Genomic DNA, 27036 nt, shown 5'->3' on the forward strand with positions numbered 1-27036 from the left:
CAACTTTCTCCTTTCTTGGGACCCACCCAGCTTTATTCCAACCTTTCCCCTTTCCACAGCAATTCTTTTCTTCAGAGTTCCTACCATGTTTTTTATTCCTCCTTTGTCCATTAAAAAAGCCACACTGAAGGCTGTTATTGTGCTGAGCACCTAGGCCTGATCCAGTAACATCAGTGAAATTATTCAGATGCTTAAAGTTAAGCACATGCTTAAGTTCTTTGCTGGATCAAGGCCAAACTTCTCACGTTTGAGTCCTTCACCATGAAGCCCCTAGGAGGGTGAAATCCTGATACTGCCACATAAGACGGCCAATGCAAAGCCAGGCAGCTCAGTCCTCTCTCTGATCTTCCTCTGCTGGCTTCTCGGTCACCCCCGCTGTATGAGACACACACAGAGGAGCATGAACCTAACAGAAGGATAGCAGAGAAGAGGGAATCATAAAATTATCCCCTAGCAGTGGAAAGATGAAGGAAGAGAGCTATTTAGCCCAACCTGACAATTCCTGCATGCAAGAGAAATGCACTGGTCAGACCACTGCACTGTTCTATGGAAGCAGGATAGTTAGCGACACTGTTAATAGTACAGAGATAAGGTCTCAGTACACCTTATCAGGTAATTCCCAGAAAAAAAATGTTAACTTTCAAAGACATTATCATTTACTTCTGCTAAAAATACCAGAATATTAAAAAATCCAAATTAAATCCTGGAAAGCCAGGAAATTCCAGACTTCAGATTGCATTTATGGAAAAACCAAAAGGTCTGAAATTCAGAGTTAGGGTTCCACATCCTGGCTCCTCTCTTTGCTTTGCAGAGCATTGGGGCTCAGCCTAGTCAGGAAACCAGCAGGAGGGAGGAGCCGCAGCTGTCTAGCCAAAAGGAAGACAACAGCCTCGAGTGACACAGAGGATGCGACAAAAGAAAGCTGTCAGTACAGAGGTGGGTCTCGGAAGCCAAAAATCAACCACCACTAACCTGCTACTGAACATACAAACAGCAGCTGCACCACTGTCCAGAAGTAATAGTGTACCAAGTTTACTCCAAAAGCTCATACATTTTAAGATTTTTTTTAAAAAAAATGTCATTCTTTGGATGGACTGTTTAATATATTAAAAAAAACAGAAAAAGGGAAACAAACTTTTGCTCATACTTTTAAATGATTTGATTTGCATTTTTAAGTTTGGTACAATGCTACCAAACAGGATGATTCATAACATTGTCCTTTAACAATCATCTGTGTGAATTTCGGCAAAAGATACATGAAAAAAACTAAGTGATTGCTTTTTCTACAAATCCAATCCTAAAAAGGGATAATTTTATCTCAAAAGGAAATGCTTTTTTGAAACAGTAATCTATTTTAAAAACAAAAAAAAAGACAAGAACAGCCCACTGAAATTTTGAGGAAAATAAAAATAACCTAATCACTCTTGCCATACCACCAAATTGTGAGCCTCAGAAAAATCTCTGTTTTTACGTGGCCAATAGAGATTTGTTAGACTCAGGAAGCTAAATTCCACAAAGACTCCATCTACACTGAGTATGCTCCAGCCCAGGCTGCAAAGGCAGAACTACACTTGCCCTACAATTGCTCCTCCAAGCGGTCAGGAGCCGCTGTGGTACCAGGTACAGGATATTAAAGCAGAGTGACTATCTCTCCTGAGCTCCCAATGTTCTCCCTATTGGGACCAGGAATCATGGAGGAAACAGAAGGAATTAGCAAACTAGAATGCAAGGTGGATAAAAATCAATGATTTAAAGAAATGGATTTTTATTTAAATCGGATTTTTTTGATAAAATGCTTTTTGAGGAAAAAACCTATTAAAAGATAGTTTTAATTAAGATACATTATAGCTCAAAGATATCTCATCATGGAATAGGGATTATAAATTCTAATTCTATAGTATGAGACAATATATTCTTGTAATGTTCAAGAAAATTTTGTAAATGAGTTCCAATAGCTCATGGATTAGGGACCCAATCTTACGGGATGCCAAGGGCTTCTCTATAGATTATTTAGGTTAATCTTTCCATTTACCCAATAGAACTGAGTGCTCAGTCTAGAAGATGCCATCAGAAATGCTTAGTTTTGCAGTTCTCAAACTGTGGATTTGTGTCTCCAGAGATAATATGTTTGTTAACAGCAAAAATGTTTTAAATAAATAAATAAATAGATAAATAAATAGAGGTGAGAAATAACAGACCTCAACCCTACTGTCCCTCTTCAAATTTGTGTACACAAAGTCAATCCCTTACCTCTCTCTAAAAGTGGAAAGTTTCAAAAAATTCAATGAACAGAAGATTGTTGGGGGCAGAATAGATCTGAACAAGGAGAAGAAATCTGCAGATAAATGTGAGAAAGGAGGGACAGGCAGTAGAATCAAAAGTGAAACTGTTTGAGCAGCATATTCCAGAAGTCTTGAGGTCCTTCTGAGTGTAGCCTTCATTGATTTGAGATCTACCATACCATTCTCTCACTAGAAGGGAAAACTTATAATGGCAGCAGGCCATAAAAGAGACCCAGTTTGGGAATAAGAACCATTCAAGAAATATATGTTTGCTGATGATGTTTTAAAGCAGGCGTGGGCAAACTTTTTGGCCCGAAGGCCATATTGGGGTGCAAAACTGTATGGAAGGCTGTGCCTCCCCAAACAGCCTGGCCCTGCCCCCATCCGACCCCTCCCACTTCTGCCCCCCTCAGAATCCCCACCCATCCAAACTCCCCCCCCGCTCCTTGTCCCCTGACCACCCCTCCCGGGACCCCCGCCTCAGGACCCCACCCTCTATCCAACCCCCCTGTTCCCTATCCCCTGCCCCCCCAAGAACCTCTGCCCTATCCAACCGGCCCCTGCTCCCTGTCCCCTGACTGCCCCCCAGAACCCCCTGCCCCTTACCCACCCCCCCAGCTCCAGCTCCCTTACCATGCCACTCAGAGCAGCATGTCTGGCACTTGCACCACCCAGCCAGAGCCAGACGCACTGCCCTGCATAAGCACACAACCCCGCCACACGGTGGCGTGGCTTCAGGGGAGGGGGGACAGCAGGAGAGGGGCTGGGGGATAGCCTCCCCAGACGGGAGCTCAGGGGCTGGGCAGGATGGGTTTTTTAGGATTTTTTTTTTCATTTTTTTTAATAGACCTGGCAAATTACGTATAAAAAACTACATTAAAAGATGTTAAGGTTGCAGAGTCAAGCCCTCAAAATTTAGGTAATGCTAGAATTAAGGCTGCCTGTGCGACTGCCACTGATTTTATTAACACTTCATAGCACTTTATTTGTTCAGAGCACAATCATCAGGGCTAGAAACTTACTCTTCTTAAACTCTGGAATTCTCATGTAATCAACTAAGTTAAGCAGCTGGGGCTTTGAGGAAAAAAGCTCCAAATACCATGGATTTCATGATAAAACCATGAGAGTCAACAACACTGCATTCCACAAAGGACTTTTCCACTAGAGTATGTTCAGACAGAGTTAAATAACTGTTGTAACTATTGTTGAACAAACATGAGTATGATAACCAAATGCATCCGATGAAGTGAGCTGTAGCTCACGAAAGCTTATGCTCTAATAAATTTGTTAGTCTCTAAGGTGCCACAAGTACTCCTTTTCTTTTTATAAAGACCACTGTGTTACTGCAGGGCTAGTATAGTAAAGTCTGAAGTCTGTCTATTACATCATGCATCCACAAGCAACTTTTACTAATTTTTTTTTCTTGATTCTGGCTTGTGAGATTCTTATTCCCTGAGCAATATGGGAGGTCTGGGGATTGTCGGGGGGGAAAAGGGAGTACTCCCTTCCATCAAATGCCACTTGTATAGATTATTATGTGGACAATAATTATCTTTTAAGATAGAAAATTTCCAAGTTGCTTGCCGGTTCATAAATACTCTGGGCTCTCCACTTGCTAAAAGATAATAAACATTCCTCTATTATCATCCAGTAAATGAAAAGGGGTGTCTTCTCCAGTATACGGCTTCAATGACAGCATCTCTGGCTTTATTCACAAACTGATGTGAAAAGCAGTTGAAACTAAAGATAAAAAGGTAATTATTGTCTGCAGAATGTTTCATGAAGTAAAACATAAATCTAACATACATATGTAGTTACAATCCTTTCATCATTCTCCACAAGCAGAGAGGGTACTAATATACAACATCACATAAGTCTAGTCAGAATGTCCCACTGTTCCTAATACTGATATAGCTCCATTCTAGTACAGATAGCCACACACATTTTAAGCATTGTGTCATCTAATCTGTCTTAGAGCAGACATAATTGACGTGATCGGCCCTTCTATAAGGCGCCAGTGTCCCAACGACAGGGGTGTGATTTGCAGAGCACGCTAAAGTGTTGGACTCTAACTGTCCCATGTAGACACTACTGGCAGGAACTAAAAGGTACCTTGTTCTCATTATCACACAGGACTACACTAACGCAAACTAGGTATCTTTTTGTTTGCCCCAGCAAGATCTACATGGGGCAGTTAGAGTACCACACTTCAGGGCGCACTACAAATCACACTGAACAAATCACAGCATCACATACACAAGCCTCGAGGTTCCCAAAGTTGAGACTAGTGGAGCTTAACCAGCATTAACAAAGTAGGATTTTTTTGAAAAGCTCTCCTTTGCCTCTTCAGTGGTGTATATATAATGAATACACATAGAAGAGCACAAAGTTCAATTAATTAGTTCCTATATGAGTATTGGTTTACATTGGTAATGTTTGTAATCTCATTTATGAAGATTTCAAGTTAGTGGCTCAGAGTAAGTATCCACAAATCTTATTACCTTCTTTAAATATTCAGAAATCCATCTTAAAGCAGTGGTTTCACTTTGAAAAGCGATTGTCAGAATAGCATCAAGGGATTCCACACTTATGAACCCACAATGATTTTCAGATCAAAACTGTTTACAAGGAAAAAGACTTCTTATCCCCTCATCCTGACATCAGAAATTCAGGCTATGTTCTTTCAGGGCCCAAATGATGGTGATGATGATAAAGAATCTTTCTTAACTATTCTGTTTATGATGCAAAAGAGACAACAGAATCCAACCAACTCTCCCATATCTGTATTGGTTCTGCAAAGAGTACACACAGTAAACACTTATTTTAGCCAGTAAAGGAGATATTACTTTGAATATGCTCAAAAAACAGGTCAGTAATAATGTGCCAATTTCACAGAGTCACTTTTCAGAGTACAACTGAATTACAAAGTAAAAGTATACTATGTTTAACAGTACAGATCATCTGCAAAAAAAAAAAAAAACAACTGAGCCACATCAGTATTCTTGATTTAACACTGGTAAAAAAAAAAAAAAATGTAGAAAACAGCCAGAGTTTTAGTAGTAACTAATCACAATACATTTTAATAAGCTACTGTAGAAAGTACATTTTTGAAATAAGATCAGAATCTAACATTTAAAGTATTGTTTTCATTACTTTATATATTTGAAACCACTATTTTAAATAAAGCCAAACATGTTTATTTTTCTTTGTCTCAAGTAAATTGATAAATTTGAATTTTAGTTTTTACTTGTTAATGAGTCCTAGTCTCACTTCCTAGTGAATAGTAATGTATAGTAGTGAGAGTCAAAAATGGATCATAGCCCCACAATGTCTGGTTATTGTCACATAAAAGGGCCTAATACTAAAAACAGCAGAGCACCTGCAATTCCCATTGAAGGAAAGAGCTGAAAGGACACATCATTATTCAGGATAGTCGAAAATAAAAAATCAAGCGAAAAAGAAGAAGGGGACTCCCTGAGGTGGAAGGTACAGGATTGCTAAACTTATTTTCTTTGCAAATCAGACACTGTTCCCCCCCCCCCCCCCCGTAAATAGTATTTCTCCAATGGAGTACCTCAAGAGTGCTGAGCGTTTTGGCTATGCAACCAATGAAACAACAGATTTTTGACAACCAATGCAAGTTGTTTCAAGGCTCCTGTCAAGATCACCAGCACAAAGGCCACAGAGCTTAACATAACATGCATGTTATTACAGGCAGATAGATGAGACAGATCTGGTCACAATGAAATTATAGTAGTTAAAAAATAAGTTTCCCTTAAGTTTTAAAGGAAATTAACTTTTATCCAGAAACATTTCAGAAGCAGAACAAGAGCAAACAAACAAACATTACTAATGCAACACACAAAAGTAGAATAGCAGCTATGGGTGGAGGATTCTAATTACTTTTTACAGACAATGTAGGTCATGCATAATTTTATTATAGCATAGCATAATTAGAGTCATACAACTTAATTAGAATCACTAACTGGGGAGAACCAGTGTTCTTCAATGCAAAATACCGCTATCATAATTGAAGTTGAAAAAATGACAAAAGAGATTAAATGAAGATGAGAGGACCACCGAGTGGGAATGGGAAGTGAGTGGGGAAAGACATTTCATGAGCATAGTTTAAAACCTGTTACACTTTGCCCTAGTGGTAGCAGAAGCAATTAGATGACCTTACTCTCTCACTGCCCACCCCAGAAAAGTAGATTAGTAGAGACAAAATAATGCATCCAAGTGATGCAGAGTACTCCATTCAATGTCAAATACCCAGGGAGGTGGAGCTAATTGGAACACACACACACACACACACACACACACACACACACACACACACACACACACACACAGAGTGAATGGCCTGAAGCAGAGGGAGACAGAATCACCAGTGGAGGGACAAAATACGTCAATACAATTAAGGCTAAAATGGAAAGAATGACCTGAAAAGGGAGGGAAGACAGTGTAGCAGAAGAGTAGAATGAAGGCAAAAGTAAGCAGTAAACTGGAATGGAGTGAGAGCAATAGAAGTCTATTAAGAATGACACCAGGTAACTATTTTCGGCATTCTTGCTCAAAATGATGATCTAAAAGATTCATCATCACTGATCCAACACCTGACCATAGACTACATTTTTCCCTCTTTGGTTTGCACATTACTGAGGGTTATAAGGATAGGTCAAACCACTAACATAATTAAATTTTGAAGGCTGTATCTGAAGAACTGTCAAATATTAAGCTAATACTGTACTTACTTGAACACACACAGAAGAGAACATTTTTAAAAAATGTAGTCCCTAATATTATAGCTGTATGATAAAAAAGTGGCTAACATATGCATACAGTCTAGTAAAATGCACACAGTCCATTAAAATGCACATAATTTATTTGCCTCAAAATGAAAACATATCTAACAAGTAATTCCATTCATCTGGCCCTTTTTCACCCAGCCTTAAGATATACAAATGCATGTCTTTTCACCAGAAACAGCAGCTGGGAATGAAAAGGAAGGCATTCAAAGGATCATTTTCACATCATATTCCATCGTCTTTTACCAGCTTCTCCTCCGTCTTTCTTTGAGCCCCATTCTATTACAAGGGAGCTGCTTTTTAAATCAATTCATATTTCCATAATCCACACTGCTGTTTCTCCCTATTCTCCCCAGGGTGGACTAACCCCTACATCCAGAACTATGGCTTACAACTGTCATTAAGACCTATAACAATAACAAGATAACAAAAGAACTGGTAGAGATGAGGCTAGCTGGTACCATATGCTGATCAAGTTCAGCATTTTTAACTCATGAAAAAAGCTCTATAAAACAAAACCATCACAATCCTAACAATAAGTATACTTGCAGTTGCCACCTGTCCCCAAAAGTGCAGGAAAGTCCTGATTTTGAACATCAGTGCTGCATTCACTTTGTTAAAAATGGTGCCCCCATATAATTGATTTATTGTGTGTTTTGGGGTGAAAGAAAGGATAAAAGACATTGCTTAGACTGCATCTTGGAACATTTTAAATCCTGAATGTTATGGGAGTCTTTAGTGACCTCCACTGCTTTTAAAACATTTAAACAAATAATTGTCCTAAAGCAAGTTTTCCAAAGCAAAGTGGAAACCTTCTGTTCAAACAACTCAGTGTAGCAACTCACATTTATAAAATGGCTAAAAATAACTGTTGTTATTTCATTAGCTGCAATTTGCGCATGAAAGAAAAATAAAAGCATTCCTTACTTACACACACAGAGTTTAATTAATTAATTTTTTCCTTAAGTCCTTTTGACTTAATGAATATTAGATGCTTTTCAGCCATAAAGGAAGTTAAAGAGTCAGCAATTCATAGGCAATTATCTACCTTAACCTCAGCAGGGTTTAGCTAGCAGGCAGAACATTGCTATTATCTGAGATAGACCAAGAATTTTCCTGGATATCACTTACGGCTATAAGTTAGAACATAAGAATGGCCATACTGGGTCAGACCAAAGATCCATATAGCCCAGTATCCTGACTTCCGACAGTGACCAATGCCAGGTGCACCAGAGGGAATGAACAGAAAGGAATCACCAAGTGATCCATCCTCTGTAGTCCATCCCAGCTTCTGGCAAACAGAGGCCAGGGACACCATCCCGGTCCATCCTGGCTAATAGCCATGATGGACCTATCCTCCATGAACTTATCTAGTTCTTTTTAAATCCTGTCATAGTCTTGGCCTTCACAACATCCTCTGGCAAAGAGTTCCACAGGCTGACCGTGTGTTGTGCGAAAAAATACTTCCTTTTGTTTGTTTTAAACCTGCTGCCTATTAATTTCATTTGGTGACCCATAGTTCTTGTGTTATGAGAAGGCATAAACAACACTTCCTTATTTACTTTCTCCACACCAGTCATGATTCTCCCCAGGGTGGACTAACACCTACATCCAGGACTATGGCATACAACTGTCATTAAGACCTATAACAATAACAAAAGAGCTGGCAGAAATGAGGCTAGCTGGTGCTATATGCTGATCAAGTTCAGCAAGTTCCTAAATTTCCCTAAACAATGCAGTGACAGTACCATTTAAATAAAAGAATACTTTCAAGGTTAAGCAGAGAGCCATGTTTGACACATTCAGGGTACGTCTACACAGCAAAGAAAAACCCACAGTTGACCCGTGCTAGCCGACTCGGACTCACAGGGCTCATGCTGTGTTTGGGCTTGAACCAGAGCTTTGTTACCCTCACACCCTGCAGGGCCCTAAGCCCAGGCTCCGACCCAAGCCCAGAAATCTAAAAAGCAATTAAACAGCCCCAGAGCGTGGGCCCCGCGAGTCCAAGTCGGTTGGCATGGGCCAACTGTGGGTTTTTCTTTTCTGTGTAGACATACCCTTAATCTCAAATCCATAAACACAAATATTCTCCAGATAACAAAAACACCTTCAACTCACCAGCATAAGAGCAGCACCAATATCTTAAATTCCCCTTTCAGATTGGTTGACCAAAGTAACAAAACCAAAGATTTGTTGCATCCCTGAAGCAAACACCCTTGTATTTCCCATGAGCATATGAAAGGAGCATTTAATGCCCCATCAGTGCAGAAGAACGAACCTATCAAGAAGGGCAGAAAGATGGTGAGATGCATCTCCTCATTTCATCACTGCAGCCTTGATAGAAGTACAAACTACCTGATATCCTGGGCTTGTATTGGTCTCGCAGGTGAGGAGCTGGGATTTCAAGCCTATTACAGCTGTCTTTTATAAATTATTGTTTGCAGTGTTCTTGTAGGAGTGTTGGTCCCAGGATATTAGAGAGACAAGGTGGGTGCAGTAAAATCTTTTATCTTTTATCTGATGGTGAAAGAAACAAGCTTTCAAGCTTATACAGACCTGAAGAAGATCTCAGTGTAAGCTCAAAAACTTGTCTCTTTCACCAACAGAAATTGATCCAATAAAAGATAGTACCTCACCTATCGTCTCTCTTTTATACTTCATTGAATTTCACGACTCAATGTTCATTGTCCAGAACACAAGTTTGTCTTCTGAAAACCAAATCCAGCTTTTATAGCGCTTGTACTTTTATAAGGCTTGTATTATTATTTAAGTCAGAAAACAATATTTTCTCCTCCACATTGCTCTGGTCTCTATTACTGCTCACTTCATTGATACTTCCAGACACCAAGCACTCGATGCAAGATGCAGAGCAATCTGGCTGTGATCCAGCAGCACACTTAAGCATGTGCTCAATTTTCAACACAGATGTCATCCCATTAACCTCAATGGAACTACTCACATGTCCAAAGTTAAGCATGAGTTTAAGTGCTTTGCTGGATCAAGGCCAGAATGTTCAGCACTTGGCAGGATCGAACCACAAGAGCAGACATCTGTTATACCACAGAAATCAGACCTTGCCTAAATAGTTCACAACTGGAAAGGATGTTAGGATACCTAAGAAATGGGACAGTCAATAACACAGAGATTATTAGAATTCCTTTATGTAAATCAGTTATGCAGCCTCATATAGAATAGAGTGCATATTACTGGTCACCCCATCTCAAAAAAGATTTTAGAATTAGAGAGGTTTTAGTGAATGACAACAAGAATGAGCAAGGGCATGGAAAAGCTTCACATGAAGAGATTGAAATGATTGGAATTGTTTACCTTAGAAAGGACATAAATACGAGAGGACATGATAAAACTACACAGTATAATTAAGAAGGTCTAGAGAAGGCAGATCAGAAACATCTCCCTGTCTTGCAACAAGGGGAGCAATAAATTAAATTAAAAGGTGACAAACTGAAGACTGATCAAATGAAATACTTCTTCACACAACACATATATTATACCATGGACCAAGAACATAGTAAGATTCGAAAAGGGCTCAGTTGTTCATATGGATACCAAGAATATCTAGAGTTATCATAATTGATTATGATAAAAACTTTGGAAGAGATATTGAACTCTAATCTTCAGGGTTTATGCCAACCTCTTAGGCCAACCAGTATTTAAAAAGCATGCATTATAACGGTCTGAAATTTGATTTAAAAAAATCTGTCATCCTTCTGCTATTTGGCTGACTAGTTATACTGAATACTTATCAATTCTCCATTTCATCGGTGCCATACTGTTGTTTCTAATATTCCTAGGGAGAACTGAACTGTAACTCCCAAAATGACCTGAAAAAAGCTCCACATCTTTGCCAGGGTAAATTGTTATTTGATGATGTTATGAAGGGAGCACTCTCAATGAGTTTTCGGTTTATTAAAGGGACAACCAGGAATAAAGCTGCTTGGGGAAAAGCTTGAGAATTAAATCCTGACCCCATTGATAGCAATAATAGTTTTTTGCCAGTGACTTCAGTGGAACCAAATTTCCTCCATAGTCTGTCCAGTTACTGCAGCTCAGTGCTGCACCAGGGTATTACTACATTTTCTGCCAGAGATACCTTTTTTGTTTTTAAACAATTATACAGGATTTGGGGGTTCTGTTTTGTTTTGCTGGAGTTTTTTTGGCTTGTTTTATTTTAAAAGCACTCTGAAATATAACTATTGTATTTTTTTCAACAAAAGTGTTCAAACAAAACCGAAGAGGTTACTCACCTTGCAGTAACTGAGATTCTTCAAGATGTGTGTCCCTGTAAGTGCTCCACTCCAGGTGACGGTGCGTCCTGACACCGTTGATCAGTGATCTTCGGCAGCAGTGCCTGGTCGAGACACACACGCTCAGCTGTTGTCTCGCTGCGTTGTTAGGGTCTGTCTGCATGGGTGTCCTGCACCCCCTCAGTTCCTTCTCTACCGTAGAGTTGTCTGATTCATACTCCAAAGTAGAGGGGAGCAGGGTGGGTAGTGGAACACCTATAGGACACACATCTCAAAGAACCTCAGTTACTGCAAGGTGAGTAATCTTCTCTTCTTCTTCGAGCGCTGTCCCTGTGGGTGCTCCGCTCCAGGTGAATGTGAAGCAGTACCCACTATGGTTGGTGGGACTTTGGAGTTGCGTTGTTGATAATGACAGACAGTACTGTGTGGCCTACTATGGTGTCTGCCGTAGCGTCCTGTGTGATAGCATAATGTTTGGTGAACGTGTGGTCTGATGCCCATGTGTCCGCCTTGCATATGTTGGTAATAGGTAAGTTTTGCAGGAATGCAATGGATGTTGACATCACTCTAGTAGAGTGTGTTCTTATACCCTGGGGGGGGGTTAAGCATTCTGGGTCTGGTTGCAGGACCTAATGCATTCAGATATCCATTTGGAGAGTCGTTGCTTGGAAATCTCCCAGGTGTGCTCCCCAGCCTATCAGAGAAACGTCTGCATGAAATGAGCTGACAGAGAATTATGATCGGATGTTTCAGGGAAAGGTTTGTAGCCCACTGCTTGGAGAGAGGGCTCAGTAGCTCTGGATGGAGCTGGAGATAGAGGTGCAGACCGGGCCCGCGGTCTGATGGAGGGTCCACGAGAATGACTGGCACCATAGGCAGACCATGGATACTACTGTGGCCACTGCATAGGGTATGAAATGTGGGGCCCTGCCCCTGGGGGGACAAATCAGGGAAATTGAGGCTGGTTCTTGTGGGGAACCATGCCTTGAAATAGGTATGGCTCTGGTGGTGGAGGACAGTCAGGTGGGGAAAACTCTGCCTGCTGTGGTATGTCATTCTTACGCTCAGTGAGTGTGGCCAGGTCAGGTGGTGAGAGCAGCTGATCTAAGAGTGTATGCTCAGTGAAGAGGAGAGGAGAGTCAGGCTCTGGGGTCATGGAGATGTCAGCATGGTTTAAGAATTGTTGCTGCTCCATGGACTGCTGTGCCGCGGGTCTTGGAGTGTGAGCTGATGTCCGCAGAGATTTCTGTTTAGCCCTGAAGGGCGCTGGTGGCCGCATATAGGTGCCCTCCGTTGGTGGCGCATCTGCAACGGGGATTATTGTTGGTCTCAGTGACAACGGTCTTGTCGGCACCAGGGTGGACCAAGCAGCTGGTACCGAGTCCGTCTGCGGTGCCAGTAGCTTCAGTGCTGAGGAAAGCTACCCGCTGTAGGGGGTCATCTGTGCTTGTTCTGCGCCCCATGTGTGCTGTGCCTGAGGTGCTGGGACGGTCATCTGTGCCGGTCTTTGGTGCTGTTAGCACAGGGGGAAGTGACTTCGCCGGAGACCTTTTTCGTTTATTTAGGTCCCTATGTGGAGAGGTCGGAGCTTCCTGCCTCTTCGCATGAGAGGGTGAAGCTGTGCTCCTGGTCAGTTCCGACCTGGCAGGGAAGCATGAGGGAGAGGGTTTACTCGTGCCCATCTCCACTGCTGGCAGCAGGGATTTCTCCATAAGAAGCATTTTCAGCTGCAGGTCTCTGTTGCAGCTAGCCCTGGATTTCAGGCTATTACAATGGACGCACTGCAGGAATGTGTGTCTCACCTAGACACTTCATACACAGTGCGTGTCCATCAGACCACAGCACAGACTCATTGCAGGAGCCGCATTTTTTTAATCCAGGGGACCCCGGCATCATGAAGCTATGACTGCCTGGGCAGGAAGTCTCTGCGGGAGAGAAACTTGAGAAAAAAAAAGTGTGTGTTTGTTTATTTTTTAAACTAACAAATAATGAATGACTATTCTAAAGGAAGGGAAAGAACTAGGATATTTCTAGCTAACTATTTCTACTTGTTTCCTTCAGCGTCCAGGGGAAGAGGTTCAGCACTGCCCCGAGTCCTACCTTCAGCCGAGGACATTAAGAAGGAAGTAAGAGGGTGCGGGACACACACGCCCAGACAGAACCTAACAACGCCGCGAGACAACAGCTGAGCATGTGCATCCTGACCAGGCAGTGCTACCAAAGATCTCCGATCAACAGCTCCAGGACGCACCATGACCTGGAGTGGAGCACCCACAGGAACAACACTTGAAGAAGAAGTTTGGATTCTAATGGCTAAAACACAGACCTAAATATTCAGTGTCTTGTCACAAAACTGCCACTGAATTCAAATGGGAGTTTTGAATGTAATCGAACTGCAGAAAGGGGTGTGCAGGCATAGGTGTGCAGGCATAGATGTACAAAATATATTATCCATCTAAAATTTAAGATTACCTGCCCACCAGCTGCCATTCACATAGATCTGAGTTTGTAGAGGTTACCAGGCAACCATACAAAGAGAGTGTTTCTACAATGAGCAGACTCATTAGCAATTAGAGGCTATTCTACCTAAAAGTACAACTGAAGACCAGATTCTGCCTAACCTGACCCTTGCATGGGTGCACAGCATGTACAAAGGTAGTGATGACAGCATAAGAAGTCTTAAATTTAAAGGTTAACAAAATAAAGATACTGTGCAAGATCCTCAACTAGCGTAGATCAGTGATTTACATCAGCTGAAGATCTGGCCTTTTGTCTTGCTTCAAAAAAATGTAAAACAAAATGTGCTGTCACTGATTTTTTTTCTACGTTTTAGAGCAGTGGTTCTCAAATTGTGGGTCAGGATCCCAAAGTGGGTCACAACCCCATTTTAATGGCATCACAAGGGCTGGCGTTAGATTTGCAGCGGCCCAGAGCCAAAGCCTGAGCCCAAGCCCGATAGCTTCAGACCTGTGTGTCAGGGCTCAGGTTACAGGCCCACACCTTGGGCTGAAGCCCTTGAGCTTTGGCCTTCCCACCTGAGGCAGCGGGGCTCAGGAAGGGTCAGACTTTGGTCACCCCCCCCCGGGTCATATAGTAATTTTTGTTGTCAGAATGGGGTCATGGTGCAAAATACAAGAGAAATACTTTCAATACTACACATTCTATTGAAAGAAGTTTGATTTTCTCTCAAAAGACAACTAAATGAACAAATTTATTAATGGGTGAAAGGCTGTAGTGGACAAAAATAATGCGTTTGCAAACATCATTGTACTTCTGAAAGTGATGACATCTTTCACCAAACCTCCCTCATCAAACAAATATGGAAATAGTATGGCAAAAGAGTATTCTTCCTAAATGAATAAACTTAACTGAAAATTGTGTTTTCATCCCACAATACATTTTCTATCTACAGTTCCCAAAACGTAAAGACAACTGTTTCCTCAGTTGATGGTACCTTACTCCTACTTCAGTCAGTGAACTGGTCATGATCTTTCTAGTTTAACTTCAGTATTAGATTAATCAATGAACTTTTTAATTGCCATTTCTTTATTGACTACTAGAGCATCCCAACTTAAGCATTTGTGACTTCTATTGGCTTGCTATTTTAAATGATTTCATCTTTCTACACTGATGTTGAGACTTTTGTCATCTCATTCCAGGTTCTGAAAAATTCCTTTACTGTGTTTTGTGACCATGTTTGTTGCATGGAAGAATAATATACAAATGATGCTGATGTGCCATTGTTTTAAATGAAGGTCTTCTCAATGCCCTACTTTTCCAGGTATCTTATAATAGAATTTCTCCAACTCTGTCAAACTACATTTCCATGGCAGAAATTCCAGCATAATGGTAAGTTGTACAGTTGTCTGACATCTCAATGATATGATTAGTTTCTTCATACAAAGGTCTTTATTGCACTGCACTCTGTACAACTTGCTTGTGGCTCAGCTTCACTGTATGGTATACAGCCAATCTTTAGATGAAAATCATACCAAGCTAACCAAATTTCCCTCTCTGACAGGGTTACTGACCTAGTAGACATGAGGAAGCAGAAATGATTTATGTAGATTTTATTAATGCTTTTGACATTCTCATAAGCAAAATAGGGAAATGTGGTCTAGATGAAACTACTATAAAATGGATGCACAAACTGGTTGAAAAAAACACACTTAAAAAATAGTTATCAGTGGTTCACTGTCAAACTGGAAGGACATACTGAGTGGTGCCACACAAGACTCTGTCAGGGTCCAGTACTATATTTTCATTAACTCGGATAAAGGGGTGGACAGTATGCTGATAAAATTTGCAGATGACACCCAGCTGGGAAGTTGTTGAAAGCACTTTGGAGGACAAGATTAGAATTCAAAAGACCTGGAAAAATTAGAGAATTGGTTCGAAATTGACAAAATGAAATATCACTAGAGACAAGTGCAAAATACTACACTTAGAAAGAAAAAATTAAATGCACAACTACAAAATGGGGAATAAGGCCGTAGCACTGCTGAAAAGGATCTGGGGATTACAGTGGATAACAAATTGAATATGAGCCAACAATGTGATGCAATTGCTAAAAAGGCTAATATCATTCTGGAATGTATTAACAGAAGGGTTATATGTAGGACCCAGGAAGTAACTGTCCCGCCCTACCGTAAGGCCTCAGTTGGAATACTAAGTCCAGTTTTGGAAACCATACTTTAAGAAAGATATGGGGAAACTGAAGAGCATCTAATGAAAAGAGTTATGTGCTGGAATAGTGTAGGTGTATTTAGTCCTGCCATTGAGCAGGGCACTGGGCCAGATGACTTCTGGCAGTCCCTTCCAGCTCTTCATTTCTATGATTCGGTGTTGAGATCTATATTGTCAAAGTATCAGTAAAAGCATTTTTCCACATTTCAATGGGGGAGGGGTTGTGTTGTTTTGTTTTTGCCTAGGATGCCACATGAATAGCAGGCATTTAAACAATTAGCACAGAGAAACTGATTTGTTCACAGTCACACAGGAAGTCTGTGGGAGAGTGAGTCCTGGGCTGCACCCTAACCATTGGACCATCTTCCTCCCACATACGCAAACTGTGACTATAATTAACTAGTTTACTCTGACAAAACATTTTTCAAATTGTGTGCCTATTATTTCCATAGCGCCCTAAATGTGCAGAATGCTTTACAAAATAAATAAGATGACAAAATTCCTGCCTCAAAGAAATGACCTTTAATCAAACCAAAATCAAATAGTTCTGGTGCAAAGTGACCTAGAGACAACTTTGGTGAGATCTGTCCAGGAAGGATTTGCAAAAGTGGCCGGATATGAAAGAGCAAACGTCTCTTGGGAAACAAGAGATAGGAAAATGTTCCTAGGGCTAGTAGGAAAGAAAATGTGAAGCCTAGAGGATGAAAAAGATGTAAGGAAGCATTAAAGATTAGGAAGAGCATAAGAAGAGAGGAAGGAGGAGAAAATCAGAGCAAGTTAAATAAGCAGGAAAAAGGTTTTCCTGAACCATGAAAGTGAGGGCAAGAAAAGGCAATAAGCTGTCAAGGAATTCAACATGGGAGGAAAGCAATTCTGTGTTACTCTCTGTAACTGCAACGAATTCACTATTATCAAAAGTGCCTAGGGATTTTAGGAAAGATGATTCCCTGGCATACATTCAAAATTGAACATTTTACTTTTAAAGCAGAGCTAATTGGAAAATGGGGAGAAAAACATGCATTTTTTTTTGTGAATCCCCTCTCAAACACAAATGCACAAAACATTAATTTAAGTTTAATTTTATTTCATTACAAATGCTCTGACTAGATCTAAACAGAAATTTGCAAGAGGACTTTATTTAGATCCTCCAAGTCTCCTCTTCTGTTGCCTCATCCAAAACCTACTGAAGTAAATGAAAGTTCCCACTAACTTCAATGGGTTGGTTGGATCAAGCGGAAGCAAAGCCCAGCGGTTTGTTCTTTTCAAAACCTATTGATCAATTTACATTTTAAAGGCAACTTCTCCATGAAAGGGGATTTGAAATTTACTTTTTTCCATGAAAGCTGATATAATACCAGAATATTAGTTTCCCCAAATTGTGGGACAGGTATGAATGCAGGTTGTGCAGAGCCCAAAGCCAGGTTCCAGAGAGATGCCTTTAAAATTCGGTTGGCCACATCCATTCCAGCATTACATGTTTCCCTCCAGTCTTCAGCAGACTTCATCTTCTAGTCATATTTCAACATCCAATGTTCACTGACTAACTCTCAACCTATTGATTAAATTCCAACTTGTCCTCATACTTCATTTCTAACCTCTTTTGAGTGAGTCCTTCCTAAAACTTCTGAATTTAAACCAGAAAAGGGACAATCATTCTTTCCTCAGAAAGGTATTATCAAAACTTGCAGAATATATGATTAAGAAGGTATGATGGTGTACTTTGCTCATATTCCATTTATCCCTTACTTATAACCTCCAGATCCAAGTCCCAAATATAAAGTGTGAGCTAACTATTCCTTTAAATCCTGAACCATCTTTACAGAAACTCGTGTTATTAATTTCAGACTGTTTCTCCAATTTAACAAAATCTACTGTACAGACATTTCTAAGTTAAGTATTGTGGTGACACTATCAATGTTTGGTTGACTCAATATGGATATAAGAAAGCAAGCAAAGGAAGGTGTTCTCTGGCATCAGAAACACTTCTTCTATTAACTGTGTCTACATAAGCTCTTTTTATGCAAATAAAAAATGGTCTCAATAGAATAGATACATCTAAATAATAGTGAAATACTAAAAAACAGTTACAAATAAAAATATTCTCTCCATCTAAGCAGAGTACCTAATTAATAAACTTGCTATTAATGCTATCAAGTATGGACATAACCCTTTAGATACAGTGGACTTAAGTTTACCTTTGAGAACAATTCATAATAAGAAACTAGAGCTTCAGTGTTTGCATAATCAGTAGGTTTACCCCCTTTGTCCATTACTAGCATGTGCAAATCAAATGTCTTACAAAGCAAAATGTATAGTAATTTTATAAAACAATACAAAATGTTGAGCTGTAAACTACTATGGCAACATTATTTATAAAGGTTCCAATATTAAAAGTAGACATCAAGATGGTTTTTGTTTATTTACATATCTTTTGAGACAAATTTTTGTCTCATTAAGATTTTTTGTAAAGCTTTGTTGAGAAATGTACCTTTTTTTCAACCCAAAACAACACAAAAATCAAACTGCATAAAAAAACTCATCGAATACATTATAGTTCATATAATAAAAAGAATGTGAAATCTATTAAAGGAACTACTATCGATAAAATGCTTCAAAACTACTATTTCATATTCTTCTCACAAAAGCATTCTAATTACCAATCCATCAGTTGGTGAAGACTTGCTCACCGATATCATTAGCATCTGCCTTTCCACAGCTGAGTACGAGAGCTTTTTTTATTATTATTCTAACATTAAAAAAAGTTCAATCTCATGTTTCCAACCTGGTCTCCGAAGTCCTCCGGGAACTTCCACAGTACCACCGGATCTGTAAATAATTGACAGACAGCATTAATCAGAGGCAAAGGAACAGAGTAGTTACAGTCAGAGTACATTAATATTAAAGAGAGGGTCAGCATAGCTTCAAGCTCTCTGGCAAGTGCAAAAATGTATCTCAAAACTGAGGAAGATATTGGATTATTAAAATTATTCTTTCATTTCATATTTATGGAACTGCAAGTATATTTTTATGTAACAATAGTAGGTTACAATGTATTGAGATATTTTCAGATGTAAATATTCTTTTTAACCTTTGAGTACTTCAACCTTTTTTTAAAGCGTAAATCCAATATTCAAAATTCTATTTCAGTTATGGCATCAAGTGAACAGAGCCTTTTTTCCAGCCACTGCAGGTAAGATGGCAAGATCATAGACTATTTGTAAATACACTCTACATGAATACAAAAATGGCCATTTTCAGGGATTCTTGTTTATCCATTTTCCTTTCAGACTCATATCAATGCCATTTAAGATATGGATTAGAAAACTGATTGTTATGTACTTATGACATGCAAGCATCATAACTGAGCAAAAGTCAAAACAGGACCACATACCTCCTTTTATTTTGGAGCTTTTAACCCCTTTTAATAAAATGTAATACTTCTTTAGTTTCTTATATCCAATTATTCACAAATATTAATAAACCTTTAAAATGCTCCTATGAGGTAGGTCTGGCAAGTATTATTATAATTTTACAAAAAGAAAAGGAGTACTTGTGGCACCTTAGAGACTAACAAATTTATTAGAGCATAAGCTTTCGTGAGCTACAGCTCACTTCATCGGATGCATTTTCCGATGCATCCGATGAAGTGCATCCGATCGGATGCATCCGATGAAGTGAGCTGTAGCTCACGAAAGCTTATGCTCTAATAAATTTGTTAGTCTCTAAGGTACCACAAGTACTCCTTTTCTTTTTGCGAATACAGACTAACACGGCTGCTACTCTGAAACCTATAATTTTACAAATGGGGAAACTGAGACTGATGTTTTATCACAGGTTGTGGAGTAAATCAACAATAGTAATAAATCGCCAGAACCAGATGGTATTCACCCAAGAGTTCTGATGGAACTCAAATGTGAAATTGCAGAACTATTAACTGTAGCCTGTAACCTATCATTTAAACCAGCTTCTGTACTAAATGACTGGAGGATAGCTAATGTGACACCAATTTTTTAAAAGGGCTCCAGAGGTGATCCTGGCAATTAGAGACCTGTAAGCCTGACTTCAGTACCAGGCAAACTGGTTGAAACTATAGTAAAGAACAAATTTGTCAGACACATAGATTAACATCATTTTTTGACAGGTTTCAGAGTAGCAGCCGTGTTAGTCTGTATTCGCAAAAAGAAAAGGAGTACTTGTGGCACCTTAGCGACTAACAAATTTATTAGAGCATAAGCTTTCGTGAGCTACAGCTCCGATGAAGTGAGCTGTAGCTCACGAAAGCTTATGCTCTAATAAATTTGTTAGTCTCTAAGGTGCCACAAGTACTCCTTATCATTTTTTGAGGAACAGTCAACATGGTTTTCGTAAAGGGAAATAATGCCTCACTGATCTACCAGAATTCTTTGCCTGGGGCAGGGGAGTAGTCAACAAGCATGTGGACAAGGAGGATCCAGTGGATATAGTGGGCCAAGTTTTTCAGAAAGCCTTTGACAAGATCCCTCACCAAAGGCTCTTAAGCAAAGTAAGCTGTCATGGCATAAGAGGGAAGATCCTCTCATGGATTGGTAACTAGTTAAATGATAAGAAACAAAGTCTAGGAATAAATGGTCAGTTTTCAGAATGGAGAAAGGTAAATACTGGTGTCCCCCAGGAGTCTGTATTGGGACCAGTCCTATTCAAAATATTCATAAATGATCTAGAAAAAGGGGTAAACAGTGAGGTGGCAAAATTGCAGATGATACAAAACTACTTAAGATAGTTAAGTCCCACGCAGACTGCGAAGAGCTACAAAAGGATCTCTCAAACCTGGATGACTGGGCCACAAAATGGCAGATGAAATTCAATGTTGATAAATGCAAAGTAATGCACATTGGAAAACATACTCCCAACTATACATATAAAATGATGGGGTCTAAATTAGCTGTTACCACCCAAGAAAGATGTTGGAGTCATTGTGGATAGTTCTCTAAAAACATTCACTCAATGTGCATCGGCAGTCAAAAAAGCAAGCAGAATGTTGGGAAACATTAAGAAAGGGATAGATAATAAGACAGAAAATATCATACTGCCTCTATATAAATCCATGGTATGCCCACATCTTGAATACTATGTGCAGATGTGGTTGCCCCATCTAAAAAAGATATGTTGGAATGGGAAAAGGTTCAGAAAAGGGCAACAAAAATTATTAGGGGTATGGAACGGCTTCCGTATGAGGAGAGATTAAGACTGCGACTTTTCAGCTTGGAAAAGAGATGACTAAGGGGGGATATGATTGAGGTCTATAAAATCACAACTGCTGTGGAGAAAGTAAATAAGGAAGTGTTATTTATGCCTTCTCATGACACAAGAACTTGGGGTCACCAAATGAAATTAATAGGCAGCAAGTTTAAAACAAACAAAAGGAAGTATTTTTTCACAGAAAGCAAAGTCAACCTGTGGAACTCCTTGCCAGAGGATGTTGTGAAGGCCAAGACTATAACAAGGTACAGAAAAGAACTAGATAAATTCTATTAGCCAGGATGGACAGGGATGGTGTCCCTAGCCTTTGTTTGCCAGAAGCTGGGAATGGGTGACAGAATGGATCACTTGATGATTACCTGTTCTGTTCATTCCCTCTGGAGCACCTGCCATTGGACACTGTCAGAAGACAGGATAGTGGGCTTTTTGGACATTTGGTGTGACCCAGTATGGCCGTTCTTATGTTCTTGGATAAGCATCCAAGTTCCCAAGTACCATTCCCACACTCCAACCTAGGGTTAGAAAAATCTTTCAGATGTCTACTAAACCAGGGGCTAAAGGCAAGCAAGAATGTTAGGAGGCAGGTAGGAAAAAAGAGAGAGAGAGAATGCTATTTTTTCACTGAACATAAGCATAATAAGGAGAGAGTAGAGGGAGCAGGGGATCAGATACTCCTGAAAGGTCCTTTGCCTGCAGCCAGTTGACACCTGTGCCAGCTTCAGAACATACAGCAAGATATTTGTGGTGTTGCCAGATACTAACACAAGGATGGTAGGGTCAATGTCCAGGTACAATTGTTCCTCTCCATGCTGCATGGCCCACATACATTTATTGAAATTTACTGAAACAACTATAAGCAATCAGAGTTCTCCTGGTAAACTGTGTAGTCTGGCTTTATAGTTACTATTACAATTATCTATCCACATGTAAACAATAACGAACATCCTCACCTATCAGCCTAACCCCATGAAAAAGACGTATTTTGCAGAGAATCTGTGCTGTCGTGAACCAAGCTGATTGGGAAGCAAAATTTCAATAAGGAGACCTCAGACCCCGACAGAAGATTCCTCCTGTTTAAATAGAGAATGCTCCAGTTCAAGCACATCTGCTGTTTCAACCTAGGCTGTTTCATTCTCAAACCATCCAGCGGTTTAAAGGTCAAAACAAATAATTTCAATTCCACCCAGGAGCTCACAGTTGCATTCTATATAGGTTCTTAAACTTAGTGCCTTCCAGCAGAGTATTAGCGATAGGACTAATACCTGAAACATGTGGCTTCTTCTTTCATCCTTTCCCCAGGGCTAGAATTGTGCGTGGGGTGGAGTGTTTTGTTTTCCAGTTGTTTCCTTAGTCTACCATTGCCTAGGTATTACCTGGAGTAAGTCTCAGACAAAAAGCCTTGTCCTACACACATTGGGCCACCCATTCCACTGCATCAATAGGATTAGACATGATGGCGTTGCAAAAATGGGTATTCTCAGAATACTCAAGGCATTGCAGGCCAAGTCTCCTTAACCCTTCTAGGGGACAGGAAAAAACTGTCTAGGTCTACTTAACTCATTTATCTATCTCCCTGAAATACTCTCAACCTCTCCTTGTATGATTCAGTATCTGAGTGATTTTTTTTTCAAGCACTATGGCTCTTTTCATAAAGGTTAAATAATCAATTCAGAGAAGAGAAGTCATATCAGGTGACTTAGGTGACCTATAACACAGACCAAATTCTGACTCTCACTACAAACAGTTCAATAACCCATAATACAGAGGACATGCAAACACTTCTAAGATATGCTAGAAATCATACATATTGATTACTGCATTACTAAGTATTTACTATTTACTAAGTATTTACCTTAAGACACATTTTAAAAAAAATTTAAGTACTGTTAATCTAGAAATTTCCCACAATCGTAAAATTACTCTCCATTAAAAAAAATGTCATCCTGCCATATTCTAACTATAGTTAAATTATTATTCAGAACCATTCTGTAAACTAGGAATTATGCAAAAAGCACTATTTTCATTATTTATTAGCAGCTACATTTCCTGAGTCATTAGAAGAATGAACCATACTTATCTATCAGTGATAATATAGCAATGGACTTGAATGGCATCCTGCAACAGTGCCCTATAGATTGTAAACTACAAGATAAACATCTCGAATACAAACTCCTTTTTGTTTCCATATACCTTAATCAATATAAATCCTACAACTACAGTTCAGTCCAGTGCAGGTACTCAGTAGGAAATGGATACAGTGATCAGATAAATGGCTTGGTAAAGGACTTAAAAAGGAGATGTTTGTTAAAGAAGCGGGACCGACAGGGCAGGATTCAGGTTTCCTATGACTGGCACTGCAGGGAGTAAACCCCCTTTCCTTATAGCCCACCTTAACCCTTATTCGGGGCAGGAGGGAGAGGGGGGCAAATAATAAGGTCCTAGCGATGGGTTGGCTGGGAGACCTGGATGGAAAAAGGGGGGGGCTGGCTGAAGTCCCCATGTAGATATTGAATGATCATGGAGTTACCTGCACTGTACACTTTTATCTGTCAGGTAGTCCCAGACATGTAATAATAAAGTTGTGGCCTGATTAAAACCATATCAAGTGTCTCCTGTCCTTTTTTTGGTACAGTCACACAAAAAGCCGTATGTGTCTACCTCATTACATAATACTTATTTTATACCAGCTCTCTCTTATTTTCACCTGGTTTTATCATACTCTCTCTTTCAAGTTCCAACAACAGTAAGTGATTTACAATTATATGTACTGCAGTGTGATTTCTCTCTTTACTTACTTCAAGTTAAACACATTAAAAAGACACCTATCCTCCAGCTATATGGACTCCAACAGATCTCTAAAACTATACAATCCAATAGAGCAATGGCAGGCCATTAGCCAATCCCTCCCGAAAACAAAACAGCCCATAAAAAAAATCCCCATCTTAATTCAAACAAAAGCATCCAACCCCACAAATGGATGAGAGGATGGAAATTGCTAGCAGGAATAGCTGTTACCATAGTTGGCTGATGAACCATTGGATGTCTCTGAGTTTCCTAATTCTAACCAACCTGTCATGGCACACATGCCTTGCCTTAATTCTAAATAAATGTGTTGGTGAGAAGATACCCTCAATTAAATATATAAAGAGATTTCTTTCCACATCTACTGAATCCATGGTACACATTTCTTATACAAGAATGTGCTCAACATTGGGCCAAGAATACGTTACAATTAAAATCTTAAACATCTTATCAGGGAAACAATATTAAGTATTAGAAAATACACCTCACATGTATCTAAGAAAAAACAAGTATTATAAAGTGGTCTCCCAGTCTATATTACCTGATTTAATAAACTATAGCTACAAATATGCCTCTACAGCAATCACTAGTCTCTTGTTTCTTCCTCAGCTGTGAGCACCCAAAGCAACCATATTTTATTTTAAAAATAAAAAATAAATAACCCAGACATCTTATTTTAAAAAATTAGATAGATCTTTATTACATTACAGCTCCTACAATCCTGCATGGAACAGATCCTACATTCCAAAAATGAGTAGTAAACTGCTTACATTAAATCCAAATTTGTTAGATTAAAATATTGCTAGAATGCTATTTATTGTGTAGGGTAACTAGAGTAACAGTGTACGTTGGGTTAAAAAAAACGCCATGCGCACCGCTGATTGTCATAATCCAATTTTGACTGGAAAATCCTGCAGTAATAATGCTTTGGCTTGTAAGAAAACATTTCATTTTAAACCTTACTAGACACATTGTATTACTGTGACTATCTGCAAGATTAATTTGAGAATCTAGTTTGAGGGAAACAATATTGTCTTGGAAAAGAAATTCTAAAGTCATTACAAAACTAGAAATAAATTATTAATGCAACTATCACTTTCACTTTGAAAATACAATAATACCACATAAAAATTCCTTTACTGAAATTCCTTTGCTGCTTGTATCTAAGAAAGAAACTTCCTCTGAACAAACACATGTTCTACAAAAAAGAAATGGGTGAGAACTACACCCAAAGCACACGTTAACAGACAGCTAATTCCTTCCTTACTTCCATAGCTAGGAGAAGTATTTAATTTGCCATGGAAACCTTAAGAATAATAAACTACAGAAAAAAAACTGTCTAGAGCAACACCAAGAAACACAAGTACAGTAAGTCAGAAAGTAGCAGTCTCTAGAAAAACTCAGTTAAGCCTCAATTATTCAAACATCTATCCACCTGCATAACTTTATCACTTCATACATGATGTTTGCTGAATAAGAGGCTTCAGCTTGATGTTAAAAGGAACTCAGTCAGTATGTCATTTCCTAAAAGTTGCTTAGTTTAAACTAGAAGCAGACAATGTTATAACATGATGAATATATGATCAAAAAATTATCCCAAGTGTGTCCTTCAGAAGCTTCAAAATAGAGCTCTAAGTCTGTAAAAAAATGTATTTTTTATTGTTTGCTAAATGACTAACCGTGCACTCAGTTATGTATGAGACATCAGTGTTGCATGCTCATGATTTTATCATGAGCAATGGGATTTGGGCATGAGAAGCAGCAATCCTTCATATAAATTTCAGAGTGCCAAGGGGAAACCTCCTCTGATTGGCTGCCTTCCCCAGTTCCCTGCCTCCTGGTAAAAAACAACAGACACGCTGCAGCATGCAGGTTGAGTTGTCCACGTCCCTTCAGGAACTGAGAGAATTTTTAGATGGGGAAGAAGGAGCAGATGATACTATTTTCAGAGGAGAAGAGAGTGGAGGATGAGGAAGAAAGAACCCAGCAGCTCAAAGCAGCTCCTGCCCTCTTCGCTCTTGAGAAAAAATGGGTCAGCTCCTCTCTGCTTCTCCTCCCTCCTCTATGCTGAGACATTGTACATGGAAAGGAGGAGGAGAGGACCCCCACTGGAACTGCTTCCCACATGAGGCTTTGGGGAGAAAGGAGGAGGTTGTGAAATGAAAAAGAGTCCCTGGAGCTGTTGGCTCCCCAGACATGAAAGTGGGGGTGAAATGCCTCTACAGCTACATGAGAAATGGAGGCATGTTGGGTGAAAAGAGGCAGCCAAAGGGTTGGAGGAGGTGCAAAACTGATTGAGAGTCTGACGGGGTACATAAATCATGTAGGGATGTGGGGGGCCAAAAATTGCATCACACACTATAAATGTGAAATAGATGACAATGTTGTCATTATATATTTAAAATCTTATGTTTTGAGCCAAACTCATGATATTTAGGGGGTGCTCATGCATGATCTTTGAACTTCTGGGGGTAGCAATTCCTAAACATAGAAAACAACAGTCTCTGTCTCAGGAGTCTAGAATCTCAACAGACAATGCAATGTGCACGGGGAGTCCCCAATGGATAATCCTATCTTCTAACATTTTTTCTTAAAAATTGATTATGTTAATGAGGGGGAAATGATAAAGTTCATGGCAAGTGGTGAGGGTTAGCATTTGTGGGCCTTGCAAAAGAAAGGGGTCTAAAGGATGAACTATAAAGGGGGGGCACCTAAAGCATGGAATTGGAACATATTTCTATCACTTTCCTTTTTATAAAGACATCCATTGGTCAGTAACTGAGTAGCTAAATCACCTTTAAGTTTTTTTTTTTTAAAACGTAGCAAATAAACATTACAAGCAAAACTGATCAAAATGACGGGCCCACAATGGATCCAGGACAGTCAGAGGTTTCCACAGCATCATCTTTCAGCCTTTACTTAAGCCGTGTCTACTCTTAAAAGGTTTGCAGGTAT

General features: G+C 39.6%; 1 protein-coding gene across 5 annotated transcripts in view; it reads right to left on the reverse strand.

Annotated features, from left to right (window-relative positions):
* The window catches only part of DENND1B (DENN domain containing 1B), a 253940-nt gene that overhangs the window by 162312 nt on the left and 64592 nt on the right, over window positions 1-27036 (reverse strand). For all 5 annotated transcript variants that reach the window (XM_043520155.1, XM_038413141.2, XM_043520157.1 and 2 more), the window contains exon 3: window positions 18824-18867. In XM_043520155.1, coding sequence (XP_043376090.1) covers window positions 18824-18867 — 44 coding nt within the window. The remainder of the gene's footprint in view (window positions 1-18823; window positions 18868-27036) is intronic.

This window comes from Dermochelys coriacea, chromosome 8 (assembly GCF_009764565.3).
Source record: "Dermochelys coriacea isolate rDerCor1 chromosome 8, rDerCor1.pri.v4, whole genome shotgun sequence".
Lineage (NCBI taxonomy): Eukaryota > Metazoa > Chordata > Testudines > Dermochelyidae > Dermochelys > Dermochelys coriacea.